The sequence below is a fragment of the Rattus norvegicus genome, chromosome 8 (assembly GCF_021556685.1).
Source record: "Rattus norvegicus strain SHRSP/BbbUtx chromosome 8, alternate assembly SHRSP_T2T, whole genome shotgun sequence".
In the NCBI taxonomy this organism is placed as follows: Eukaryota; Metazoa; Chordata; class Mammalia; order Rodentia; family Muridae; genus Rattus; species Rattus norvegicus.
In genome coordinates this window covers 104,844,267-104,866,693 of record NC_141541.1, presented here as the reverse complement: position 1 = coordinate 104,866,693, position 22,427 = coordinate 104,844,267, and the positions used below count along the sequence as shown (strand labels likewise).

The following is a 22,427-nucleotide window of genomic DNA, read 5'->3' as shown; positions in this document are numbered from 1 at the left end:
AGCTTGGAGCCCAGGGCTTTCTGGCCAGCCAGTCTAGCTGAGACTGCAAGACACAAGTTCAGTGAGAAGCCCTTTCTCAAGAAATAAGATAGCCAGTACTGACTTCTGCCTTGATGTGTGTACACAAAGCTCAGTGCATCTGCACACCCATTCTTACACACACACACACACACACACATGTGTACACACACACACACAGAGACAGACAGACAGAGAGACAAAAACAGACAGACAATTTTTTAAAATAATTGATGCAAAACAGGAAAAGGAGTGTGGATTCTAAGAAGGAAGATGGGGTAGGATTTTAAACAGAGAACTGAGGGCTTGCTGCTGCCTTTGAGTGTCGGGGTAAGTACATGGCGTGTGTTCCAAGTATGTGAGTATGTGCTTATGCATCCTTGTGTCTGCCCATGTAGTGACCAGAGGAGGGCATTCAGGTCTCTTCCTCTGTCCTCCTCTGCCTCACTTCCTGGAGAAAGGCCCTCTTGGGGAAAGAGGCAGAGAGAATGGCCGAGGCCTAGAGCCTTTGTACCAGGAGCAGCAGGCCCTGTGTGCACCACAGAGACAGAAGGTGAAGGCACCTGGAGCTCAGAACAAACAGGGAAGAGTGGGACAAAGACTGGGTGGCAGGCAAGCAAGGGCAAAGACATTCTGTCATCCTAAGCAAGAGCCATGCTCCCAAGTGGGACTGGGGTTCGAGTGGGAATGGAGCAGGAGGGTTGGATTCTGCATTGTGTCATTCCAATTGCATGCTGGGTACAGAGAATAGAGAAGGACCTGGCACGGCTCTAGAGTGGTTCTGTGTGTAGATGGTGCTGGGGATTTCACCAAGGCCTCATGCATGCTAGGCAAGCACTCCACGGACTGAGCCATCTCCCTAGTCCCAAGATTGATACCATCCATATCACCATAGATGGTGGTGGTAGTGGTGGTTGTGGTTGGGTTTTGGTTTCTGGAGGGCGTTGGAGTTTTTTGTTTGGTTGTTTGGTTGGTTTGGTTGGCTTTTTTGATTTTTTGAGGCAGGGTTTCTCTGTGTTGCTGTCCTGGAACTCACTCTGTAAACCAGGCTGGCCTTGAACTCAGAAATTCACCTGCCTCTGCCTCCCAAGTGCTGGGATGAAAGACGTCCACCACCACTTCCAGACTCCCTACCGAGTTTCACTGTGTGCCTCCATCTTGTTCTTGGTAGCCCCAGGAACGTGGAGCCATGGTTAGAGGAAGCAGCTGTGGCCTAAGGGAGCCAACAGCCGCTGCGGGACGACTCTGGGAGCCCTGCTTGGCCCTGCTTGGTGGCAAGTTAACCTCTAGTCTTACAGCAGAGAAATACAAACCATAGAACTGAGGAGATTCTGTCAGTGTTCAGCTAATTCCCTCCCAAGGGAAATACCCTTGCCCAAAGTGTTCATAAAATGAAGGGAACTGATCACCAATACAAAAGTGTGCCAAAACCCATTGCTTGACTCTGACCCTGCGCCCTTTTTTTTTTTAACCAGTGTGCCAGGGAGCAAGCTCAACTTCCAGTCAGATTGTGAAATCTTCCAAAACTTTAACAGCGAAAAAGACCTCACAGAAGAAAAGTGGAAAAGGAGGTATTTTGGTTGTGGTGTCTACGATTCCTCCCCCTTCACGCTCAACTCACTCCCTGTGTGTCTCTAGTGCATAATTATCCCAAACAAAGGCTTAAAATCAAATGGAGAAAAGGAAGATTCAATATCTTGTGACCTTACACAAACCACCCAGGAACAGTTCCACTGTGTCTGCCAGAGAGATGCATCATGGGCGCTTTTGACATTCCAGAAAAGCGAGGTTTGGAACCATTCTTCCAGTGGCTGCCAGTGAGGCCTCAGAATTGGGGTTACTAAGAGTTAGAAGCAGGGTGACCATGAAGGGGCTTTAAGAAATTCCAACTCAGGAGAGAGACGAGGAGGAGCAGAAAGAAAGACGGGGAGGAGGAGGAGAGAGAGAGAGAGAGGGAGAGGGAGAGAGTTAACTCTGAGCAGGCTTGACTACCTCCGCAGCCTTCCAAGGACTACGGAGCATCCCCTATCCTGCTCCTGGCAGCCATACCCCTGCCTGGCTCTCAGCGTCCCACTCTGCAAAGGGCAGGCCTGGCCTTACATGCTCCTCTCCCAACGCTAACCCACTCAAGTTCTAAGCACTCAGTGCAGAAGTTCTGCTGGATACGTCATGAACACAGCCTTTGGGAAGCTCCTCGCGGGACAACCTGAGTCTGTGCTGCGCTTTGAGCATTCCCTAGTTTGTAATTTTGTGTGTGTGAGGAAGACAACCAGTTGTTGGAGTGGAACCCAATCCCCTTGGGCTCTTTCTTCTTCAATTTTAATCTGTTCTTGTGTGGTCTTTTTTTTTTTTTAATGCCCTTGAATCTTCTCTCACAAAAACTACATTAGAAAATTACAAACTCTTGTGGTCCAAAATCTGCATGAAAATGTGCAGGGGGCATGCCCCTCAGCCAACTGCATGGGAGACAGCAGGAGGAAGATAAGGGGTTCAAAGTTATCCTTACCCACGAAGCAAAATTGGAGGCAAACCTGAGCTACATGGGACCCTGGGAGAGGAGGCGGAGAAGGAGGAAAAGAGGAGACCGTAAAGCAAGAAGGCATAGCAGGCCTCGGTGTGGGGTCTGTCTGCCTTGGGCACAGGTTCCCATTGGGTAGTGCTAGTGTAGAAGGCAGTCAGTGTTTCCAAGTCTGCAGAAGTGGCCTTTGGTGTGTTCTTGGGAACGTCAGAAGGGCATTCTGCTCCGGAGGTGAGACTGGAGACAGCTGCCGGTGAGCAAGCTGACCTGGGGTGGAAGAAGAAAGGACCTGGATGAGGAAGGACTTAAGTAGGAGTAGCCAGTACCAACCAGGAGCCCACAAGCTTGGCAAAGACAAGAGGAGGCGGGAGGCTGGCCCTCCTGGAGGTGTGGACCACATTAAGGGACAAGCCAGGCCAAAGGCTTGGATTTGACCCAACAGACAGTTAAAGCCATTAGTCCCCTCAAGCCTGAACTCAAGGGAAACAGTTTTCATTATATACATATATATTATATATATTATATATTGCATACACACATATATATGCATATATGTATATATACATACATACACATATATACACACACATATATATACATATATATGTGTGTGTGTATATATATATATGTTTGTAGTTTCTGAGATAACAAAACAGACTTTAAAACAACTTCCTAAAGGCAGGGCATGATGGCAGGGGCAGATAGGGCTATATAAGTACAAAGCCAGTCTGGTTTACATACTGAGTGGTATGCTAGCCAGGCCTACATAGTGACCATACCCCATTGAACAACTGCTTTCGCCGTCATAGGAGGCTGGGGGAGAGAATCTGGCCTTTGGTAGGACTGTTTCAAAGTAAGGGGCTGAGATGAGCTTACATGGGCCACTCTCCTGGGCAAGGAGGCCAGATGGTTTCCATCTGGTCCTAATTGGAAACAGCCAAAATATTTTCATGCGCACCCCTTTGTGGACAGAAGGGTTTTGGACCGCTGCTTGGAAAGCCATCTCTCCACAACATCTTCTGAGGCCAAACTCCTCTCAGAAGCCTAGCCCCTCCCCCCATGCTTCTCTCATTTGGAGTCCTAAGAACATTAGCCCAACATTAACCACAAAAAATGTGACAGACTGACATTGGACAGCCGTCTACAGCTTGACGGAGGAGCACAGGATTCCGTGTGGCTGCCTGCAGTTGTAGACAGGCCTGTCGCAGCCACTCGGCAATGGCGCAGCCGCTGAACCCACAGTGCTGTTCCACGGTCCGCCTGCCGGTCATCCAAGGCTCCCTGAGAGCTTGGGCGCCATCCCGCGGGATCCTGAGAAAATGCTGTCGTCTTCATTTCTGTCGAGGTCCCCAGTAAAGCCGAGGCTGCTAGTCCTGAGAAATCACTGAGAACCCCTTCTTTAGACTTGAAAACATTGACTGCCTCCCTTGGCTTGTTTTGCTCAGTGAAGAAGACAAGAGAGCAGAGCTGGGCTCCTCGGTGCCTCTTCTGTGGCCTGGGAACCTCAGAACAAGAGGGCCAGGCCCATTCCCCTGCACTGCTCAGGCGCGGCCAGCGTCAGTGGATCCAGCTCTGAGACCCAGGCTCTGCGGGTCACAAGAGGACAGGGTCCGTCAGCCTTCAAGCACGTGACACCCGGCTTTGCCACAGCCTCGCCACAAACAGCAGCAGAGAATGGTAAAGACAGTGGTCACCAATGGCTACCAGGAATAGCCACCTGCTGATAACGTTGTTCTCCCGAGCTGTGCTGGTCCTGCCTTATCACCTCAAGACCACCACCCCCCCATCCCCAAAAGACCCAGTGGAGACCAAGGAGTGTTTTGTTATCTGGGCCTATCTTTCCCCAGCTGAAGTCACACAGTGCAGCAATCCCCAGGGCCGTTTTAATTCTGGAGGATTTGGGATGAGAAACGTCAGTCTGCGACTTAAAAGGGAGATAACGCCCGATCCTAAAGTGGTCCTTCCAGGATCCTGAGTAAGACCAGAGCTGGACTACAGCCGCATCAAGTGTCCCAAGTGTCAGGTTCAGTTTTCCAAATAAAGCATTACTGTTTATATCATAGCCACACCAGTGAACAGAGGCATTAAGGAATGCAGGGGCCCAGTTCAAGAGTCAAGATGTAATCTTCAAAAATTGCATGAGTTCAAAAACAGGAAGTTGACGGTTACAATCCTGAAATCGCTGCACTCGTGGCTCTATCCTGGGGGGACAGCTGATCATGGATGGAAACCTCTAGGGGGGGGGCGCACACCCCTGGGTGTAAATTGGCCAATTCTCACCACACTGTGCCTTCTGGAGTCCCATCACCAAGGCGATAGAGTTTCTGTTCACTTTCAAAAAACCCAGGTGGCGCACAGGAAATTGCCTGTGTTCATTGTAACTGGGACCAGGTTACATTTAAACAACGTTTAAAAAAAAAATCTACCAAAAGGAATAGCTCCCAGAAGGCCCTGGGGTCTACAGATAACTGCACAATGTGCGATACCACCTGTCCTGCCGCGCCCAGAGGAGACCAGATGGGGAGGGAGAGGAAAAGCTGTCTGGGAGGATGGATGCTGGGTCTGTGAACATTTACACTGGACCTTTGGGATCTGGCCCACTGAGAGCACTCGGGGAAGGAACGAGAGGTGTTGCAGCTAGAAAGAGGCCGTTGTAAGCAGCAGCCCCCATGAAAAACAGTTCAGGAGATGATCAAGCCATGCGGTCGACACTAGGAAGCGTGGCATGGGGGGCAAGGTGGGGGGGGAGGGTGGAGCTGAAGAGGCCACCGACCTAATCATCAGAACTGGCGGCCGTCAAGCTGGGCAGTGTCACTGGTATGACCAAGCACCTGGTGGAAGCAGTTAATAGAGGGAAGGTGTATTTTTGGCTCAGGAGGTCAGAGAGGTCACAGGCCATCACCATGGAAAGGACACAGCAGCAGGAATGTGCGGCAGAGCTCCACACCCAGAAGCCAGGCCAGGAAGTAGAAGTGGGAATAGCTCTCAAGGCTGCCTTCTAGTGACATCTGCCTGCCAGCGAGGCTCTTCACCCCAGAGTTTCCATAAGCTCCCAAGCAGCACCTCCAGATGGTGAGCCATGGGTTCAAACACAGGAGCCTCTGAGCAATTCACATTCTGACGGCGACGCGACGCCATGATGGTTTTGAGTGTTTGGAGCACCACTATGTACTATGGTCCTCGACAGATGGTCATTGAAAGGGCTCCCAGCCAACCTAACAGTGATGCGGGGAGACTCAGGAGCATGGCCTCTCTTTACAACGAAGTTTGGGGGTGCTAAGGTACTTCGTGGGAGCCACAGGACATTTTAAAGAGGGGTTTGAAACCCGGGGTTCCATTCATTTCCCTGGACCACCCCACCTCTCGAACATCACAGGGCACGGCTATGGCAGAGTCAGATTTTCTGTGACAGAGAAGAACATTCAGTCACTGATAATGAACCCGATTATTTATTTTATTTTTGTGTGTGTATGAGTATTTTGTCTGTGCCCTATTCGCATGCCTGCTGTCCACAGAAGCCACAAAAGAAGATTGGATCCCCTGGAATTGGAATTACAGACATTTGTGTCCTGGCTGAGTGCTGAAAAACCAAACCCAGGTCCTCTGGAGGAACAGCTCGTGCGCTTAACTGCTGAGCCATCTCCTCCCCACGCACCTTGCTTAGTTTTAAAGTAGTAAAAACAAGTCTGAGTAAAAATAGATTAGCGTGAGAACAGCCGGGGCAGGTCGAGTATAACCAGGGGCTGAGCGCGTCCTCACCGGTATTCCAAGGAATTTGTTTTCCATCCCGAGAGAAGAACTCCGCGTTGCTTTGGTTAAAGCCCCAGAGCAGGAGAGCTGACCTGAGCGCAGCTGACTTCCGGTCTGCATTCCAATCTGCCCCACTCCTTGTGGGCAGAGATGATGTTTTCCTTATCTTCCCGGAAGCTGCTTTTGGAGCAGTTGAGAAAATTTTCCCACGGGTACGCTAGCTGTCCCCAGCCAATCGCTGGCCCAGAGGGCTCCCCCTCCACAGGCACACAGGACACCAAGCTGATGAGTCAGGGGTGCTGAGGAGCTGACAGTGGCTCTCCTTGTGAAGCTGAGCATCTGTATAGGAATGTGGCCATCTGCCCTCATCCTGGTCCTGTTGGCCCAGGGATTTTTTTGTTTTTTTGTTTTTTTGTTTTTTTTTTCTTTTTTTCTTTTTTTCGGAGCTGGGGACCGAACCCAGGGCCTTGTGGTTGCTAGGCAAGCGCTAAATCCCCAACCCCAGTTGGCCCAGGTTTTACCCAGTGCTACTTTCTGGTGTGCAGAAAGTGGGTGAAAGGAGAGAGCCACCGATCAGTATCCACATCGTCAGGGCAGAGACTCAACTTTCAATGGCATTTAGGTTTGTGAAAAAAAATTTTATGAATGAAAAATCATATCCCATTCATGTTCCATTCACGTTCATTAGTGGGATCAAGACATTGCAGTCTAACAGTGAATGGCAAGTGTTTCAATGATTTGATTGTATTTGACAGTCTGGGAGGCATTCATTCATTCATCCATTCATGACCAATCATGTACTGACCATATGCCACATACACATTACATATGTTCTACTATTCTGATGCTGTTATTCTTGACAACCGGCACCTGCCATCAGGGTCATGGCAAATTTTAGATAAAAAATAACAGGCGGGCGCAAGACCCTGGGTTCGGTCCCCAGCTCCGAAAAAAAGAACCAATAAATAAATAAATAAATAAAATAACAGGCGGGCCAGTTTTCATCTATAATCTCGAGTAAAATCCCTTTCATCTAGCAATCCAGCACATTTGATTTATAGCCAACGAAACCAATTAGACCTTGAGTGTACACACAAGTGCACATGCTGGATGTAAGAATTCTGAGACTCTGGGGTCAGAGTAGAACACTGGATGCCCCATTCTGCTGCTCTCTGCCTATTTCCCTTGCAACAGGTTCTCCCGCTGAACCTGGAGCTAAGCCCACAGCCAGCAAGCCCCAGGAATCCTCCTGTGCTCTGCCACTCACAGCTTTGAGGTTACAGCCACATGGACCATGCCCAGCTTTCTACAGGGACCAAATTCGGGTCTTCTTGCTTGCACATCAAAAGCTCTGCAAATTGAGCCATCACTCCAGCCCTTCCATCACTCCGGCCTTTCCATCACTCCAGCCCTTCCATCACTCCAGCCCTTCACATTCTGCTTTGTCTTTTGTTTGGTTTGCTTGTTTGTTTGTTTGTTTGTTTGTTTGGATGGTTGATTGGTTGGTTGGTTGGTTTTTGATTTTCCAGACAGGATTTCTTGCGTAGCCTTGGATGTCCTGGAACTAGCTTTGTAGGATCAGGTTGGCCTCAAATTTACAGAGGTCTACCTGCCTTTACTTCCCGAGTAGTGGGATTAAAGGTGTAAGGCACCACCACCTTAAATAAACTTATTTGTTTGTTTTTATGTGTCTCGTCTATATGCATGTATACTACATACATGCCTAAGTAGGCTAGAATATAGCATTCAATCTCCTGAAACTGGAAAACCAATGGTTGGAATCCTCCACGTGCTGGGAATTGAACCTGTGTCCTCAGCAAAAACAAGTGCTCCTAACCACTGAGCCATCTCTTGAACCCCCAAATTCTTTTTTGTTTGAGATTTATTATGTACACAGCATTCTGCCTACATGCCTGCAGGCCAGAAGAGGGCACCAGATCTCAATATAGATGGTTATGAGCCACCATGTGGTTGCTGGGAATTGAACTCAGAACCTCTGGAACTCAGGCCCTCTGGAAGAGCAGCCAGTGCTCTTAACCTCTGAGCCATCTCTCCAGCCCTCAAATCCTATTTTAAAAAGCATACTTTCTAACTTTCATTTTTTGCAGGTAGCAAACCAGAAACACCCAATGTTAATTTTTTTAAAATTGTTTACATTATTTCTTGTGTTTATGCATACACACACACACACACACACACACACACACACACACACACACACGAGACCTATATCCATGTGAAGGTCAAAGAACAAGTTATGGGAATTAGGTCTCTCCTTCTACCATGTGGATTCTGAGTATCAGGCTTGGTGGCAGGTGTCTTTACCTCTTGTGGCATACCACCACCACCACCACCACCACCATCATCATTACCACTACCACCACCACCATCATCACCACCACCACCACCACCACCACCACCATCATCATCATTACCACTACCACCACCACCATCATCACCACCACCACCACCATCACCACAACAACAACAACCCTAAAATTCCCAAATTTCTCACTCTTACCTGAAAACCTCAGTTTTCCTCCCAGGGCTGCATGCTCAGGCTTGGGTGCCAGCAATTTTACTTACATACCGGATATTACTCATCTCTGCCGCCATGCTGTGTTAGCATCCCTTCCTGTAGCATCCCAGCACCTACGCCAGAGTTGGTGCATGAGAGGAACTCAGAAATGTCTGCTGAATGTTGATTCGTTCAGATACGAGGGAAACTTGTCTAGCCCCGAGGTAAAACTCTCAGGCCAGCATGGAGAGCCAATTACTTAAATCACCCTTGAAGATCCCTTAACATGATGGGGCTGGAGAGATGGCTGCCCTTCTAGAAGACCTATGTTTGATTCCCAGTATCCACACGAAGGCTCACACCCGTTTGAATCCCCAGTTTCAATGGACCTGACACCCTCTTCTGGCCTCTGTAGGCATAGACATGCATGCAAGCAACATACCCAGTTGCATTCAAAATAAAATCAAATAAAAGATTTTTTAATAAGATCCTTCCGATTGCCTTTACATCACAATGGACAGACATGTTCTCTCAGGTTCCACACTTTCTTCCCTGGCTTTACTTCAAGCCGTTACCCCTTCAGGGCAGCTCTGTCAGAAGCAGCTCACATACTGGGAACATGTGGAAGCCTCAGGGAGCACTGGGCGACTTGGAGACCAGTGATTCAGATCCCATGTTCCTCCTGGCCGAGTGGGTGAGCCTGACTTATGCTGGTGCTGTTTTCTGTACCTCTGTGAGCAATGCCACTCCGTGGCCCTGACAATGAACTTTGGAAACTCTCACCATACTGATGAGGGTGAAACCAGATTCAAGACTCCCGACCTCAGCGACACAGCCGTGAGTCAGTGTGACAGGGGATCCTTTCTCCTTCTGATGTTTTGTAGAGGCCGAAGCTCAAAAAACTAAGACAACTTTTTACAAAGAGCAAAATCCCTTTTCGATAAAAACTATTGACTCCTCAGGGTCTGTGGATCATTCATTCGCCAAGAAATGTCTAGGGACATCAACGTTCCTCCTCAGTTAGATTAATGGTGACTATCTGACTCTGAGAGGGAACTGTGCATCATGTAATTTGGAGTCTCCGGTTGTGAAGAAAGAAAGGGAGGGGAGAGCAGATAAAAGGGAACCAAACATAAAACCAGGACTTCCAAAAATCAAATATATTCGATCTCATGATCCTGTTGCAAACTCAACCAATTCACAAACCCATCACGTGCAAACTTTATTAAAATATCGGTTTAGCTCATCATCTAAAAGTAATACCTGTATTCTGATTTTTTTTTCTTGCAGGAATCAGGAAGAAAGTTAAACGCCTGACAGAAGCTGGCCCTTGGATAGTGATGCTGCATTTGGCAGATAACAGCATAGATGGGACAGGAAGGGAGGGAGAGCAATTGCTGGAGCTCACTCGAACTTTAACATGGTAGGGAGCGGCGAGAGCCTTGGATCCGTTCGTTCGTTCGTTCGTTCGCTGTCTGAAACGGAAGTGCTGGAGTTACCCCATGCGGCTGGTCACAGCCTTCTAGCAATTCTGGGTGGCTCCTCAGCTCTCACTTGCCAATCTTGATCTTGGCACGTGGGCCCCCACGGAAACCTCACCAGGAGCCTCATACGAAAAGGGTGGCAGCTGAGGCAACGCAGAAGGAAAGGGTTACAATACCACACCCCTACCCCTTGCACCCCAAAAGTTGGGATTTACCTCATAACTGGGTCAATGCCACCTGAGGAGGAAGGGCTCAGATCACACCCGTGTTTGGTTAGAAAGCTACCCACCCTGGCCTCCAAGGCAGAAACATGGAACTATAATTCTCAGAAACTTCTAGAAGATGGGGTTTCCTTATCATGTTCATTTTGATAACCTCAGGCATCCCCTCTCCATCTCTACTGAACCCACAGTTTAACCAGACCAAGTGAGGTCGTTCATCAACTTGGGAAAGGTGGGGTTAGGGTGGGAAAGCCCCGAAATCAAGGTAATAGTCTGAAACTGGGTTGCCTTTGAGGGACCAGGAGCCGTGCAGGGCTCAAAGCCATTTTGTTTTGTCCTTTTCTCTGTGCAGCCTCATCAAATACTCAACTCACTTAAGGGAACTGGACCTTGGAAACAATGTCCTGGGGGAAACGGCTGCAGCGGGCATCCTGGAAGCACTGAGGGCCAGGAAGTCAGGTGACGTTTCATCCCCTCGTCCCCAGGCCCTGAGCTAGTCACAAGTGTCCCAGTGTCTTTGTCTGTTGGTGTTTAAATGACAAGTCTTATCTGTGCAATTGTCACAGGCCAACCACCTTTGTGCCATCATGCAAGAACGTTTGCAATGCTGTGCGTCCCCTTGGATCATCTGAGTAATGATTGTTCTAGGCAGTGTCTAGGTAATCTACTCTCAGCCTCTGACGTCGCCGGGGCTTACAGCACGCCCGCCGGCCTGGCAGGGTTTTGGGGTTTTTGTTATTGTTGTTTTGTTATTGTTGTTGTTTTGTTTTGTTTTGTTTTAATGAATTTTTTCTCTGTTACTTTTGGGGCTTTTTTATTTGCTTTCTTATTCTCTTATATTTTTGGTTGTGAGCCTAGCCTTTAACGGCTGAGCCATCTCTCCAGCCGCTTTCTTATTCTCAAAGAAAGTTTTCTCCTGTTCTCTAGCCTCCTCTCAGCCCAACCTAAAGTACAGACATCAACTGTGAAACAAAAGTAGCAAGCATCCTAAGACCACAGTTGAGCCTGGCACTGGAGAGCTGAGGCTGGAGTCTTTCTTTCTTTTTTTTTTTTTTTAAAGATTTATTTATTTATTTCATGTATTTGATACACTGTTGCTGTCTTCAGACACACCAGAAGAGGGCATCAGATCCCACTACAGATGGTTGTGAGCCGCCATGTGGTTGCTGGGAATTGAACTCAGGACCTCTGGAAGAGCAGTCAGTGCTCTTAACCACTGGAGGCTGGAGTCTTTCAAGTCCGAAGTCATCCTGGGCTATCTAATGGAGAGAAAGAGAGAGGGAGTGGGAAGAGGAGGGGAGGGGAGGAAGGGAGGGAGAAGAGAGGAGAGGGAGAGGAGAGGAGAGGGAGAGGGAGGAGAGAGGGAGAGGGAAGAGAGGGAGAGGGAGAGGGGGAGAGGGAGAGAGGGAAGAGGAGGAGGAGAGGGAGGAGGAGGGGGAAGAGGAGGAGAGGGAGGAGGAGAGGAAGAAGGAGGAGGGAAAAGGAGGAGGGGGAGGAGGAGGGGGAGGAGGAAGAGGAGGGAGAACATGAACAAGGATCACAATGTAACTTCTAAGTCACTGAAGAGAGGAGAGTAGAGGTCTGGCTCTAGCTGGCAAGGCGACCCCAAGTGTCTGGTAGCCATGTAACCCTTTGAAAAGGAGACAAGTGAGGTCAATTAATGGTGACCATGCCTAGCTCTCCTTTAGCATGCATGGCCAGAACTGGTGACAGCTGATCTTGCTGCTTTTACAGGGGAGAACAAGGAAATGTCATTTTCAGTGCAGCTCGATGCAAGACATGTACAGATTTAAAAATGAAACACAGTGTTGAGAGGGAGGAGGACTCTGCTCTGGGTCGGGTTGAGTGGGGGAGAATTCACAGCAGCAGCATCCTGTCTCCGTCATTTCTTCAAAAAACGGTCAGAGGTCGAATTTTTCCTTCCATGGCAGTGTTGTAAAAGAGAACCTCAGGGCGACTGTGGTCTGCTGTGTTACTACACTTCAAACTAAAACCATGCATCTTTAACGACCAATTAAATGACTCGACGATTTTTTTTTCAATTATCCTTTTTATCCTTTTAGAGGAAGAGAACACCCACTTCTTGTTCCATTAGAGCTGGGACGGGGTTCAGCAGGACTATTCTGTTAAACCTAACTTTTAAGTGCAATGAACACTTTGATTTTCCTGGTGCCATAGCCACCACCCCACCCCACCCCACCCCCACCCCCTCCACCCCCGCCATTCTACCTGGCAATAACAACCCATTATTGGGCTGCAGGGAATCTCTGCGGCATTACTGCAGGGAGCGTAAGGACAGACAGCCTCTGGTGACTTGACGGGAAATGAATTTTCGCTCAGCACCTCTCCGGAATGGAAAATGTCTTACGTGCTTAGTAAATGGCTCAATTTACATAAATGAGAGGCTAATTATGATGTGCCCACCTGGAAACGCAAGTACTCATTTAAACAGCATTAAAAAGCAATCTACGGCTCGGGAAATCAGCATTTTTGAGACTTAGTCCGAGGGTGCATCGTGAGTAGCCTTAATGCACTTAAGTCATGAGCTGGAACCATTATGGGCTGTTTCTGACGGAGCGCTTTAATTAGGTTGTTAGTTCAAACACAGGGAAGAGTCTTCAAACAAGGGTTAGCCGCTTAGCTTTCACAGGATGACTCACTTGGCCTTTAGCCCTAAAGGCATCGTTTTAAACCTTAAAAAACAATGGAAATATCCCCCAATTATAAAAAATAATGTTCTTCCAGTGTTTTCTCCGTTCCTACCGTTTATTCGCAAGTCAACAATTTCCTTTCACGAAATCAGACTTACTTACATGGGTAACAAACGAGTTTGGTTCACTTATGCCCTTCTCTCTCCCTCATCTTCTCCTCTTCTTCCTCTGGTTGTGGCTTTGGTTTTTTTGAGACAGGATCTCTGTATATCAGGGTGACCTTTAGCTGGTTATATATGTTTGGATGTAACCAAGGCTGTAACCAATCCTGCCTCAGCCTCTGGAGTCCAAGGATTGCAGATGAGTACGGCTTCGGCTGGAGCCAACTCTAATGGCGGACTTCGGGCCATCCGATCCCCTAAAACTGAGCGCGCCCTATACAGTATTAACCGTTCTGCTCATTCTTGCTTGTTCTCTCTGCTCAGGTAAACTGCCACCCCTAAAAGTTACAGTCACTCCCCGGATCTCTTCTGACACCTTCAGATCTATTTGGAAACTTAGCAAGAAATCCAATACGACCCGTAAAAAGAAGAAAAAGGTAAATTCTTCAACATCTGCACAGTTGGGTGGCAGCCATCAGGGGGCGCTAGATGAAGCATGGGCCTCAGTGGAAATTGATGGTGCCTTCGATCCCAAAGTCTAGGGTCTAGGCCATCTCCCCGCTCCCCCAAACTATAGTCAAATGGATGATGGCTATTTCAAAAGGCAAGCAGCAAGACAACATCATCTATCAAAGATTAGTGAAAACTACCTCCAGTTTCAACTCATCTTCCCTGCTGGGATCGGCCAGGAACCTCATCTCTGCTCTTAGGTGTCTGTGCTGCCTCGTGGGAGATGATGTTTTACAAATGCTCATTCTCCACTGCATAAAATTGAACTTTTAAAAAAAGATTTATTTATGTATATGAGTACACTCTAGCTGTCTTCAGACACCAGAAGAGGGCCTCAGATCCAATTAAAGATGGTTGTGAGCCGGGGCTGGGGATTTAGCTCAGTGGTAGAGCGCTTACCTAGGAAGCACAAGGCCCTGGGTTCGGTCCCCAGCTCCGAAAAAAAGAACCAAAAAAAAAAAAAAAAAAAAAAAAAAAAGGATGGTTGTGAGCCACCATGTGGTTGCTGGGAATTAAACTCAGGACCTCTAGGAGGAGCAGTCAGTGCTCTTAACCACAGAGCCATCTCTCCAGCCCTGAACTTTCCCTTTTAATGGGGCAAATATTTAATGGCACAGTTACAAAATGAGCTAGTTATAAGTAATAGGTAGAAGATGACTTTTGATACAAAAATTAAAACGTGTACACATGCATTTAAAATCCCAGACTGGGCGTTGGGGATTTAGCTCAGTGGTAGAGCGCTTGTCTACCAAGCGCAAGGCCCTGGGTTCAGTCCCCAGCTCCGAAAAAAAGAAAAGAAAAAAAATAAATAAAATCCCAGACTGCTGTGCACCAAAATATCGGCCCTGTTACTATCATCCAGTGAGTAAATATTCTCCCCTATACGGGGTTTATGTGTGTGAACTATTTAGTTAGTTTTGAGGCCGGGTCTCACTCTGTATATCAGACTGGCAGACTGGGCCTGAACCTCTGGCAATCCTTCTGTCTCCTTGAGATTACGGGCATGAGCTACCATGCCTTTGTTGTTGTCAATGATGTTGTTGTTGTTTTGTTTTGTTTGTTTTCTTCTTTATGTATTTTTAAAACACAACTATTTCTGACCCAAACAGGTTGTACATGGTGGCTCATACTATCATTCTAATAATAGTTGAGAAAGCTGAGGCAAGAGAGTTGCCACAAGTTCAAGGCCAGTCTGGGCTATCTAGTGAGTTCAGGCCAATCTGGTGTTCAATGTGAAACTGTCTCAAAAACTAAAACAAAAATAGTCAACAGTTGGAGAGAGAGAGAGAGAGAGAGAGAGAGAGAGAGAGAGAGAGAGAGAGAGAGAGAGAGCGCAAAGAGTCAGAGACTCTAAATGCCAGGAGTGGAAATCCAATAAGCCAAACCAGGTACCAGCAGTCAGGTGGGAAAACCAAAAGCAGGGCAGGTGTCAGTGGTCAAGCCCATGAAGGAATGAATGTCACAGATGCAGCTGCTTGTCTGCATTTGATGTCCTCTAAGTAATCGAATCTATTGGGCCTAAACCAACATTAGCTGGCAGCGTAGGAAAGTGTTGCTCACAATTTTGGTTTTGAATTGCCGTAAAGTATTATTATTTTGTAGCTGTATCCTATGCAAAGCTGGAAATCATTTGCTGTAACAACTTATGGCTGTGTGTTTCAGACCTCTGATCATTTTAAAGAGATACGCCATATGTATTTTGTTTCATTGGCCCAGATCTAGAAAAGGTAGTTATTCCTCATAAAGATACTTGGGGTAATGTATGTTCCATAATGTCTCATGACAAGTGCTAAGAGTATTGATAATAGGATTCTGCGTACTCTGCAGTAATAGAAGCGCCCCAATAAAAAACACTAATTAAACACAACTAAAATCAATAGTACTGGGCTGGAGAGATGGCTTAGTGGTTAAGAGTACTGACTGTTCTTCCAGAGGTCCTGAGCCTGAGTTCAAATCCCAGCAACCACATGGTGGCTCACAACCATCTGTAATGGGATCTGATGCCCTCTTCTGGTGTATCTGAAGACAGCTACAGTGTACTTATATATAATAAATAAATATTTTTTAAAAATCAATAGCACTAATTAAACACATTAAAATGAATATCACTTCTCTCTCTCTCTCTCTTTCTCTCTCTCTCTCTCTGTCTCACAGAAATCCACCTGCCCCTGCTTCCCTTGTCTCCCTTGTGCTAGGATTACAGCTGTGCATTTCACTCTGAGCTGTCCTTTTCTTTCTTAATTGTTTTTTGCTGAGTTACTAAAGAATATTCTCATATACCACCAGGACACTCAATTCTGACCTTCCTCCCACAGCGTTAAGACTATCAGGGGCACTTTCTTCAAGTAACAAAACCACACAACCCTCATCCACACAGGAAACCCCAGACTGCGCCTCAAAAGCCCAAATAACTGAGAAAGGCTCATTGTTTTAAAACCAGACAGAGCTGGGATGGTGGTGGTGGTGCACACCTTTAATCCCAGCAGTCAGGAGGCAAAAGCAGAAGGATCTCTGTGAGTTTGAGGTCAGCCTGGTCTAAAGAGCAAGTTCTAGAACACCCAGGACTACACAGAGAAAGTGGTGTCACTTATAATCCAGAGTTCCCTAGGGTTCCCTGGGCATGGAGATTGGCCTGATGCCAGTGTGGTTCTCCATCTCAAGAAGTGGGGAGGGATTGGGGAATGGGAGGATAGGGTAGAGGAGAAAATATAAGGAGGGATAACTAACACCAAAGGCCTGTAGGGAGTGGTTCTGATGCCAAGGTCCTGTTCCTCAATTGGTTCTTGATCTGTCAGTGAAGATAGCAGGGGCAGGGTTTTGGGGGGTGGAATTGCTGGACAGAAGGGACAGGAGGGACTTCCAGGTCCCTGGAGGAATAGGCAGATGCAAGAAAGGAGAGGGAGAGTTTCTGCCATGCTTTGGAGAGAGAACAACAGCAGCCATGTGAGGTCAGGGATGTTTGGCAGGGGCTAGATTGGACTAGCTACTGAAGTTTAGGACAGGTGGGAGAGTCAGAGATAAGAAATTGGTAAGGATACACTTTTCCAGGCAGGAGATTGTAGCACCCAGAAATCTTGTCCTTGGCCAAGTTGAAAAGGAACCAACTGTGTATGTGTCTTTTGTCCCAGGATTCAAGGGAAGCTGAGTTGGGGCTGGTAACTCTGTCACTTCCCAGAGCTAAAGGCTGTAAGTGTAAAACTACATGCAACAAAGGCCTTTTGGAAAAGTCATATTAAAAAACCTACTAGAGGGGCTGGAGAGATGGCTCAGCGGTTAAGAGCACCCGACTGCTCTTCCAGAGGTCATGAGTTCAATTCCCAGCAACCACATGGTGGCTCACAACCATCTGTAAAGAGATCTGATGCCCTCTTCTGGTGTATCTGAAGACAGCTACAGTGTACTTATATATAATAAATAAAATAAATCTTTAAAAAAAAAAACCTACTAGAAGTTTCCTAAAATATATTCATACACATATATAAAGAGTTTAAATGGGCTAACTCTATAATGGGCCAACAATGCCCCTATAAGGACACCACAGGCATTAGAACTTGGACTGGTACTGGCCTGGAGGCATCATCCCTATGGGCAGACAAAGCAGTCATCCCTGTCCCTCAGCTGTGAACCTTTCCAGCTACCATAATGGCGAGACCTACCCACTCGTGCAACTGTGACTCGAGCATCTGGGAGTGACTAACCACTTTCTGATTGGATTTAAAGCCCACCCAACAAGATGAAACCCGTACCTGATACCACCATTCCTGGGGCCAAGAAACTGTGTCTAGCTGGGTCTTAAGCCCTAGGGCGGGACCTACTACTATTTTGTGCTAAAGGAGTGTAGTACTAAACTAAATCCCAATAACTTGTTGTACCGCAGGTAAGTTACCTCTCAGATCTCATCTGAAAAGCATCTTAATGCAGTGGATCATGATTAACACAGGGACACCACCACTGGCCAAGGGTGGGATCTCTCGACTGTGGGATGCTCCCCTCTAACTGGGACCTCTGTATCACACCATCCCTTCCAAAGGCTTGGGGATTATTGTAGGAAAGGAGGCAGAAGAATTGCAGGAGTCAGAGGCAGGGGATGACTACAAGGAAACGGTTTTCCAGGTACAGAAGGGAAGCCACACGTATTAACTTACAATAGCTGTGACAGCACACCCAAGACTGTGCAAGCTCAAACCAGACAAAATCCTAGCATGGAGAAAGGAGGTAGACAGGAAATTCGAGCTAAAGAGCTTCTGGCTATTGATGCCCACTGGGAGGGGGAAAGCCAATTTTCTTTAAGGGCGTGGCTCCTGGTAAGTGGACCATGTTGCAGTGGATGGCCCCACACCCAAGAGTATAGAGGCAGCAGAAATGGGATTTCATAAGTGAATAGAGAAGGAAAATGGATCTGAAAGGAGTTGGGGGAAGGAATTAATGGATAGGATCAAGATGTATTGGATGAAATCTCAAAGAACTTTAAAGAAGGGCTGGAGAGATGGCTCAGTGGTTAAGAGCACTGACTGCTCTTCCAGAGGCCCTGAGTTCAAATCCCAGCAACCACATGGTGACTCACAACCATCTGTAATGAGATCTGATGCCCTCTTCTAGTGTGTCTGAAGACAGCTACGGTGTATACGGTATATATAATAGATAAATAAATTTTTTTTAAAAAAAAGGAATTGTGGGGTTGGGGATTTAGCTCAGTGGTAGAGCACTTGCCTAGCAAGCGCAAGGCCCTGGGTTCAGTCCCCAGCTCCGAAAAAAAGAAAAAAAAAAAAAAGGAACTTTGTAGGATGATGTCATTATGTAGGTGAAGGCAGGTACAAGATAGAACAAGGCCTGTCATTGGACGAGAAGGAAGGATGGGTGGGAGAAAAGTTTTAGAGAGAGGAGGAGACTGGAACAAGGAAGAGAGAGGCAGCCAGGAGAACATGGGTAGATGTTAAGATTCCTCTCTGCACATTTACAGGTTGTTATTCTTAAGGGATGGATGTGTACAGGGCTTTGTATGTCTAGGTGGGCAATTATATCTTATCAATTGGATCAGAGGTTATTGTGTTGTGTGTTCTTTCATGTGGTGATTTAATTTAATTCAAGAGAGTGTGTGGTGGCTGGAGCCGTGTATATGTCTGCCATGATGACAGCCCGCCTTGGGAACTAGATGGGTAGAGAGATTGTCACCAGGCCCAGAGAGAAGCCATCGGCAGTGTGATATGGGATGGAGCAAAGTGGTGAGAGGCTTTGCTGACTGAGATGAGGATATCTACTAGATATCTTGGGGCACTACGGTGCCGGACCTAGTATGGGTTAAAAAACAGAATTCTTTTTTTAATTTTACAGCAAGAGAACTTTAAAAAAATCATCAAGGTAGATAGATCCTGGGGAATTACAACTAAGCTGACCTCTGGCCTTCACATATATGCATACACGAGTACACCCGGACCCACTTGAACATGTACCCAGAGATAAATGAATGAATAAATAAAACCAGACATATTCAGAATCGCTACCTTGATCATCTCTCAAAGGTCTTGGTCCTCTTATGATACAGTGTTTTCTGGAGGATAAAGAATGGTGTTGACAACTATTAAAGTCTAAGAAACAATCCCCAAAAGTAATCCAAGACATTTTCTCTATATTATTGCCACCTGTCCAGTAGACTGTTACTTTTAGTCATAAAAGTTTAGCAAGTTAGCCATAAAACTCTCCACATACCAGGAAGAAAAGACACAGAAATAATTGTTTTATCTGATGTGTTGTTGCACACCTGTAATTGAAGCCTTTGGGATACAGAGGCAGAAGAATCAGGAATTCAAAGCCAAGGCTACCGTGGCTACATGCGACCCTGTCACAATTGAAGAAAGTGTGTCTTCAGTCTTGATTGTTTTTTAAATTTATTTATTATTTGTTTGTTTTTGAGACAGGGTCTCACTATATAGTGCTGCCTGAGTCAGAACTCACTATACAGAACAGACTGACTTCCACTCAAGCTCACGGAAATTGCCTGCCTCTGCCTCCTAAGTTCTAGAATTAAAGGTAGGGGCCACCATGTCCAGCCTTTATTACTTTCTTAATGCGTGACTTCCTGTTCATTATTTCACAGGTAAAAAACTGAATACAGATGCTGTTTTTCCGAATGGATTACACCTATTTCCACGGGGAGATACCTTTTGGGTTCTAAAATTCATCAAGGTGACTTAGCGTCTATTCTGTCACACAAATCAGTCTCTAAACTGTGGGTTTCATTTTGTCTCTGCTGCCACTAAATGACCAGGAGGAGGCCAAAGCTTCACTGGTAACACATGACCCAGGAAGCCATTGCTGCTGGAGACCCCTTATCCACACTGGCCTAGCATGGGGATGTTACTGTGCCCATTTTTCTCAGGAACTTCCAACTGTGATGAATCTAAGCGTGTCAGAGTGCCAGGGGCTCCTTATGCTGGCCGCCAGCCTGACTGAAGGCTAACAAGAAGCAGAGAAGGAAAAGGCATCTGCAAGATCGACGCGTGGGAAAATGAAGAAAGTGGTTGGTTGTGATGGTGTCATGGGGCTAAGGACTGTTGAAACAGGATCTAAAACGATAGACCCTAAAGAGTTAAAATCAAACCCAGTGTGGTGATACAGGTCTGCAATCGCAGCTGTTGGGAGATGGAGGAAGTTTAAAGCCAACCCCAGCTATCGAGGGAGTTCACCACCATCCTGGGGCTACAGGAGACCCTGTCTGAAAAGGAAAAGAAAAGAAAACAAAACAAAACAATGCAGAACCTCTGTGGTCTTAGCAACAGAAGTAAAATGGGTGACAAGGAATGTTCTGGTTTAAAAACACCCAAAACAAGACAAAAGAGAAACCAAGCTGGTCACGCTAGCACACTCCTGTAATCCCAACACCGGAGAACCGGAAGCAGGACGATTCCTGCAAATCCAAAGCCAGCCTGCTCTATTGTGAGTTGTGGGCCAGCGAGGGCTGCGTGCTGAGACAATATTCTCAACCACAACTCCCCGCCCCCTGCCGCCCCTCAAGAAGAAAAACAGAATTAAAACTGGCCTAGGAGGCCCAGGCTGGGTGCTAGTGGAGGAGATTGCCTCACAGGTAGCCTTTACAGGACCCCGAGTCACATTCTTCACATTTCCTGACTTCTGCTTCTGGGCGCCTTCAGAACCGTAGCACTGGTACAGAATGGGCAGAGAGAAACCAGCAATTGTTCTCTCCCCTGCTCGGCCAAACTATAAAGAAACCCATTTTTTTTTTCCTTTACCAGTTTCTGTTTCAGATTTTCTTTTGGAAAATGAGGCAGCCGAAGTGCCCAGCAACACACGACAACCCTGTGCAGGTACAAAGTGTGAATACGTTACAAATAACTCGTTTCTACATAAATACGTTTACCCAGCATAATGCCAGCAACATTCAGGAGGCAGAGGCAGGAGGATCTCAGTGAGTTGGAGACCAGTCTCATCTGCAGAGTGAGCTCCGGGCCAGCTAGAGCTAAATGGTGAGACCCTATCTCAAATAAATACATTTGAAAATGTAATGTTGTAGAGATTTTTAATCCCAGTCTAGGGTTCCTACCCCACCTTTAACCATTTGGTTCCTGGATAAAATTTTGACACACACAACCTTTATATTTACAATAAGCCTTAAATGACCCAAGAGCTGGGCAGATATCGACCCTCTGTGTTATTAGAATCTACTTTCCTATCGATAACCCTGAGTTATTACTATATTTCACCTGGGCTGCTCTTAACTCCAATTGGCCAGCCCTCAGGGCCACATTTTCATGACTCATCTAACCCATGGTGGCTTCTACCTGTCCTCCACCTTCTTCTTTTTGTGATTCTCTTTCCACTCCAACCAACCCCCTACCCCAGGAAACCTAAACCCCACCTAGGTCTCTTCTGCCCAGCAGTAACCATTGGCATCTTTATTCATCAATCAGAAATAATTTGGGGGCAGGGTAATTGGGTCTACATGTAGATTCTAGGTCTTGGGGGCCACACTTGGCATTATAGTATATCTATCTCAGTAAGGTGAGAAAGGGGGGAGGGGGGAGGAGGAGGGGGAAGATAAATTCTTCTTGGGTTTCTCTTGTGCATGACCATCAATGTGAAGAAGGTTATTTTAAACAGACATAACCCTTATTTTAAACGCATAAAAACAAGATTATAAACACGGCCAATAGAACCGTTTGGAGACTGTGTCCACTTCTGCCATTGTTATTCTTTCTGCCGTTGTCTATTTGCTGGGATTTGGAACTACGAGGGAGACACACCTCTGGATGTTTCTTTGTGGGTGTTCCCGATGAGACTTAGCTGAAGCAGGAAGACCCAGCCAAAATATGATCAACACCATCCAATAGGCTGAATAAAAAGGAGAAAAGAGGCTGGGTACAGCGTTTCCCCCCCCCCCCCCTCTCTCTCTCTCTCTCTCTCCTCCCATCAGGGGACCTCTGTGGCCCACGGGGCCTCCTGCCCTGCCTGCCATGCACCCACACCTTTCCTTCCTTTTTTTTTTTTTTGGTTCTTTTTTTCGGAGCTGGGGACCGAACCCAGGGCCTTGCGCTTCCTAGGTAAGCGCTCTGCCACTGAGCTAAATCCCCAGCCCCACACC

The 22,427-nt window shown here is 46.9% G+C and overlaps 1 protein-coding gene and 1 long non-coding RNA gene across 9 annotated transcripts in view; one reads left to right on the top strand and one right to left on the bottom strand.

Annotated features, from left to right (window-relative positions):
- Nucleotides 1-22,427, top strand: part of Lrrc78 (leucine rich repeat containing 78) — a 48,634-nt gene that overhangs the window by 22,316 nt on the left and 3,891 nt on the right. For 4 of the 7 annotated variants that reach the window (XM_087560064.1, XM_087560063.1, NM_001430571.1 and 1 more), the window contains 5 exon segments: nt 1,494-1,589; nt 10,095-10,227; nt 10,862-10,968; nt 13,646-13,758; nt 19,926-21,351. In XM_087560064.1, coding sequence (XP_087416190.1) covers nt 1,494-1,589; nt 10,095-10,227; nt 10,862-10,968; nt 13,646-13,758; nt 19,926-19,937 — 461 coding nt within the window. In that variant the 3' untranslated portion in view covers nt 19,938-21,351. 7 annotated transcript variants of the gene reach the window in all.
- LOC120094236 (uncharacterized) lies at nt 1,527-6,491 on the bottom strand. 2 transcript variants are annotated; one of them, XR_015627956.1, is made up of 2 exons: nt 6,296-6,491; nt 1,527-2,803 (listed from the first exon to the last, which is right to left on the bottom strand). It is a non-coding gene; the product is annotated as an uncharacterized LOC120094236 (long non-coding RNA). The 2 variants fall into 2 exon arrangements; XR_015627957.1 differs by lacking the exon at nt 6,296-6,491 and adding an exon at nt 3,665-4,910 and having other exon boundaries at nt 1,692-2,803.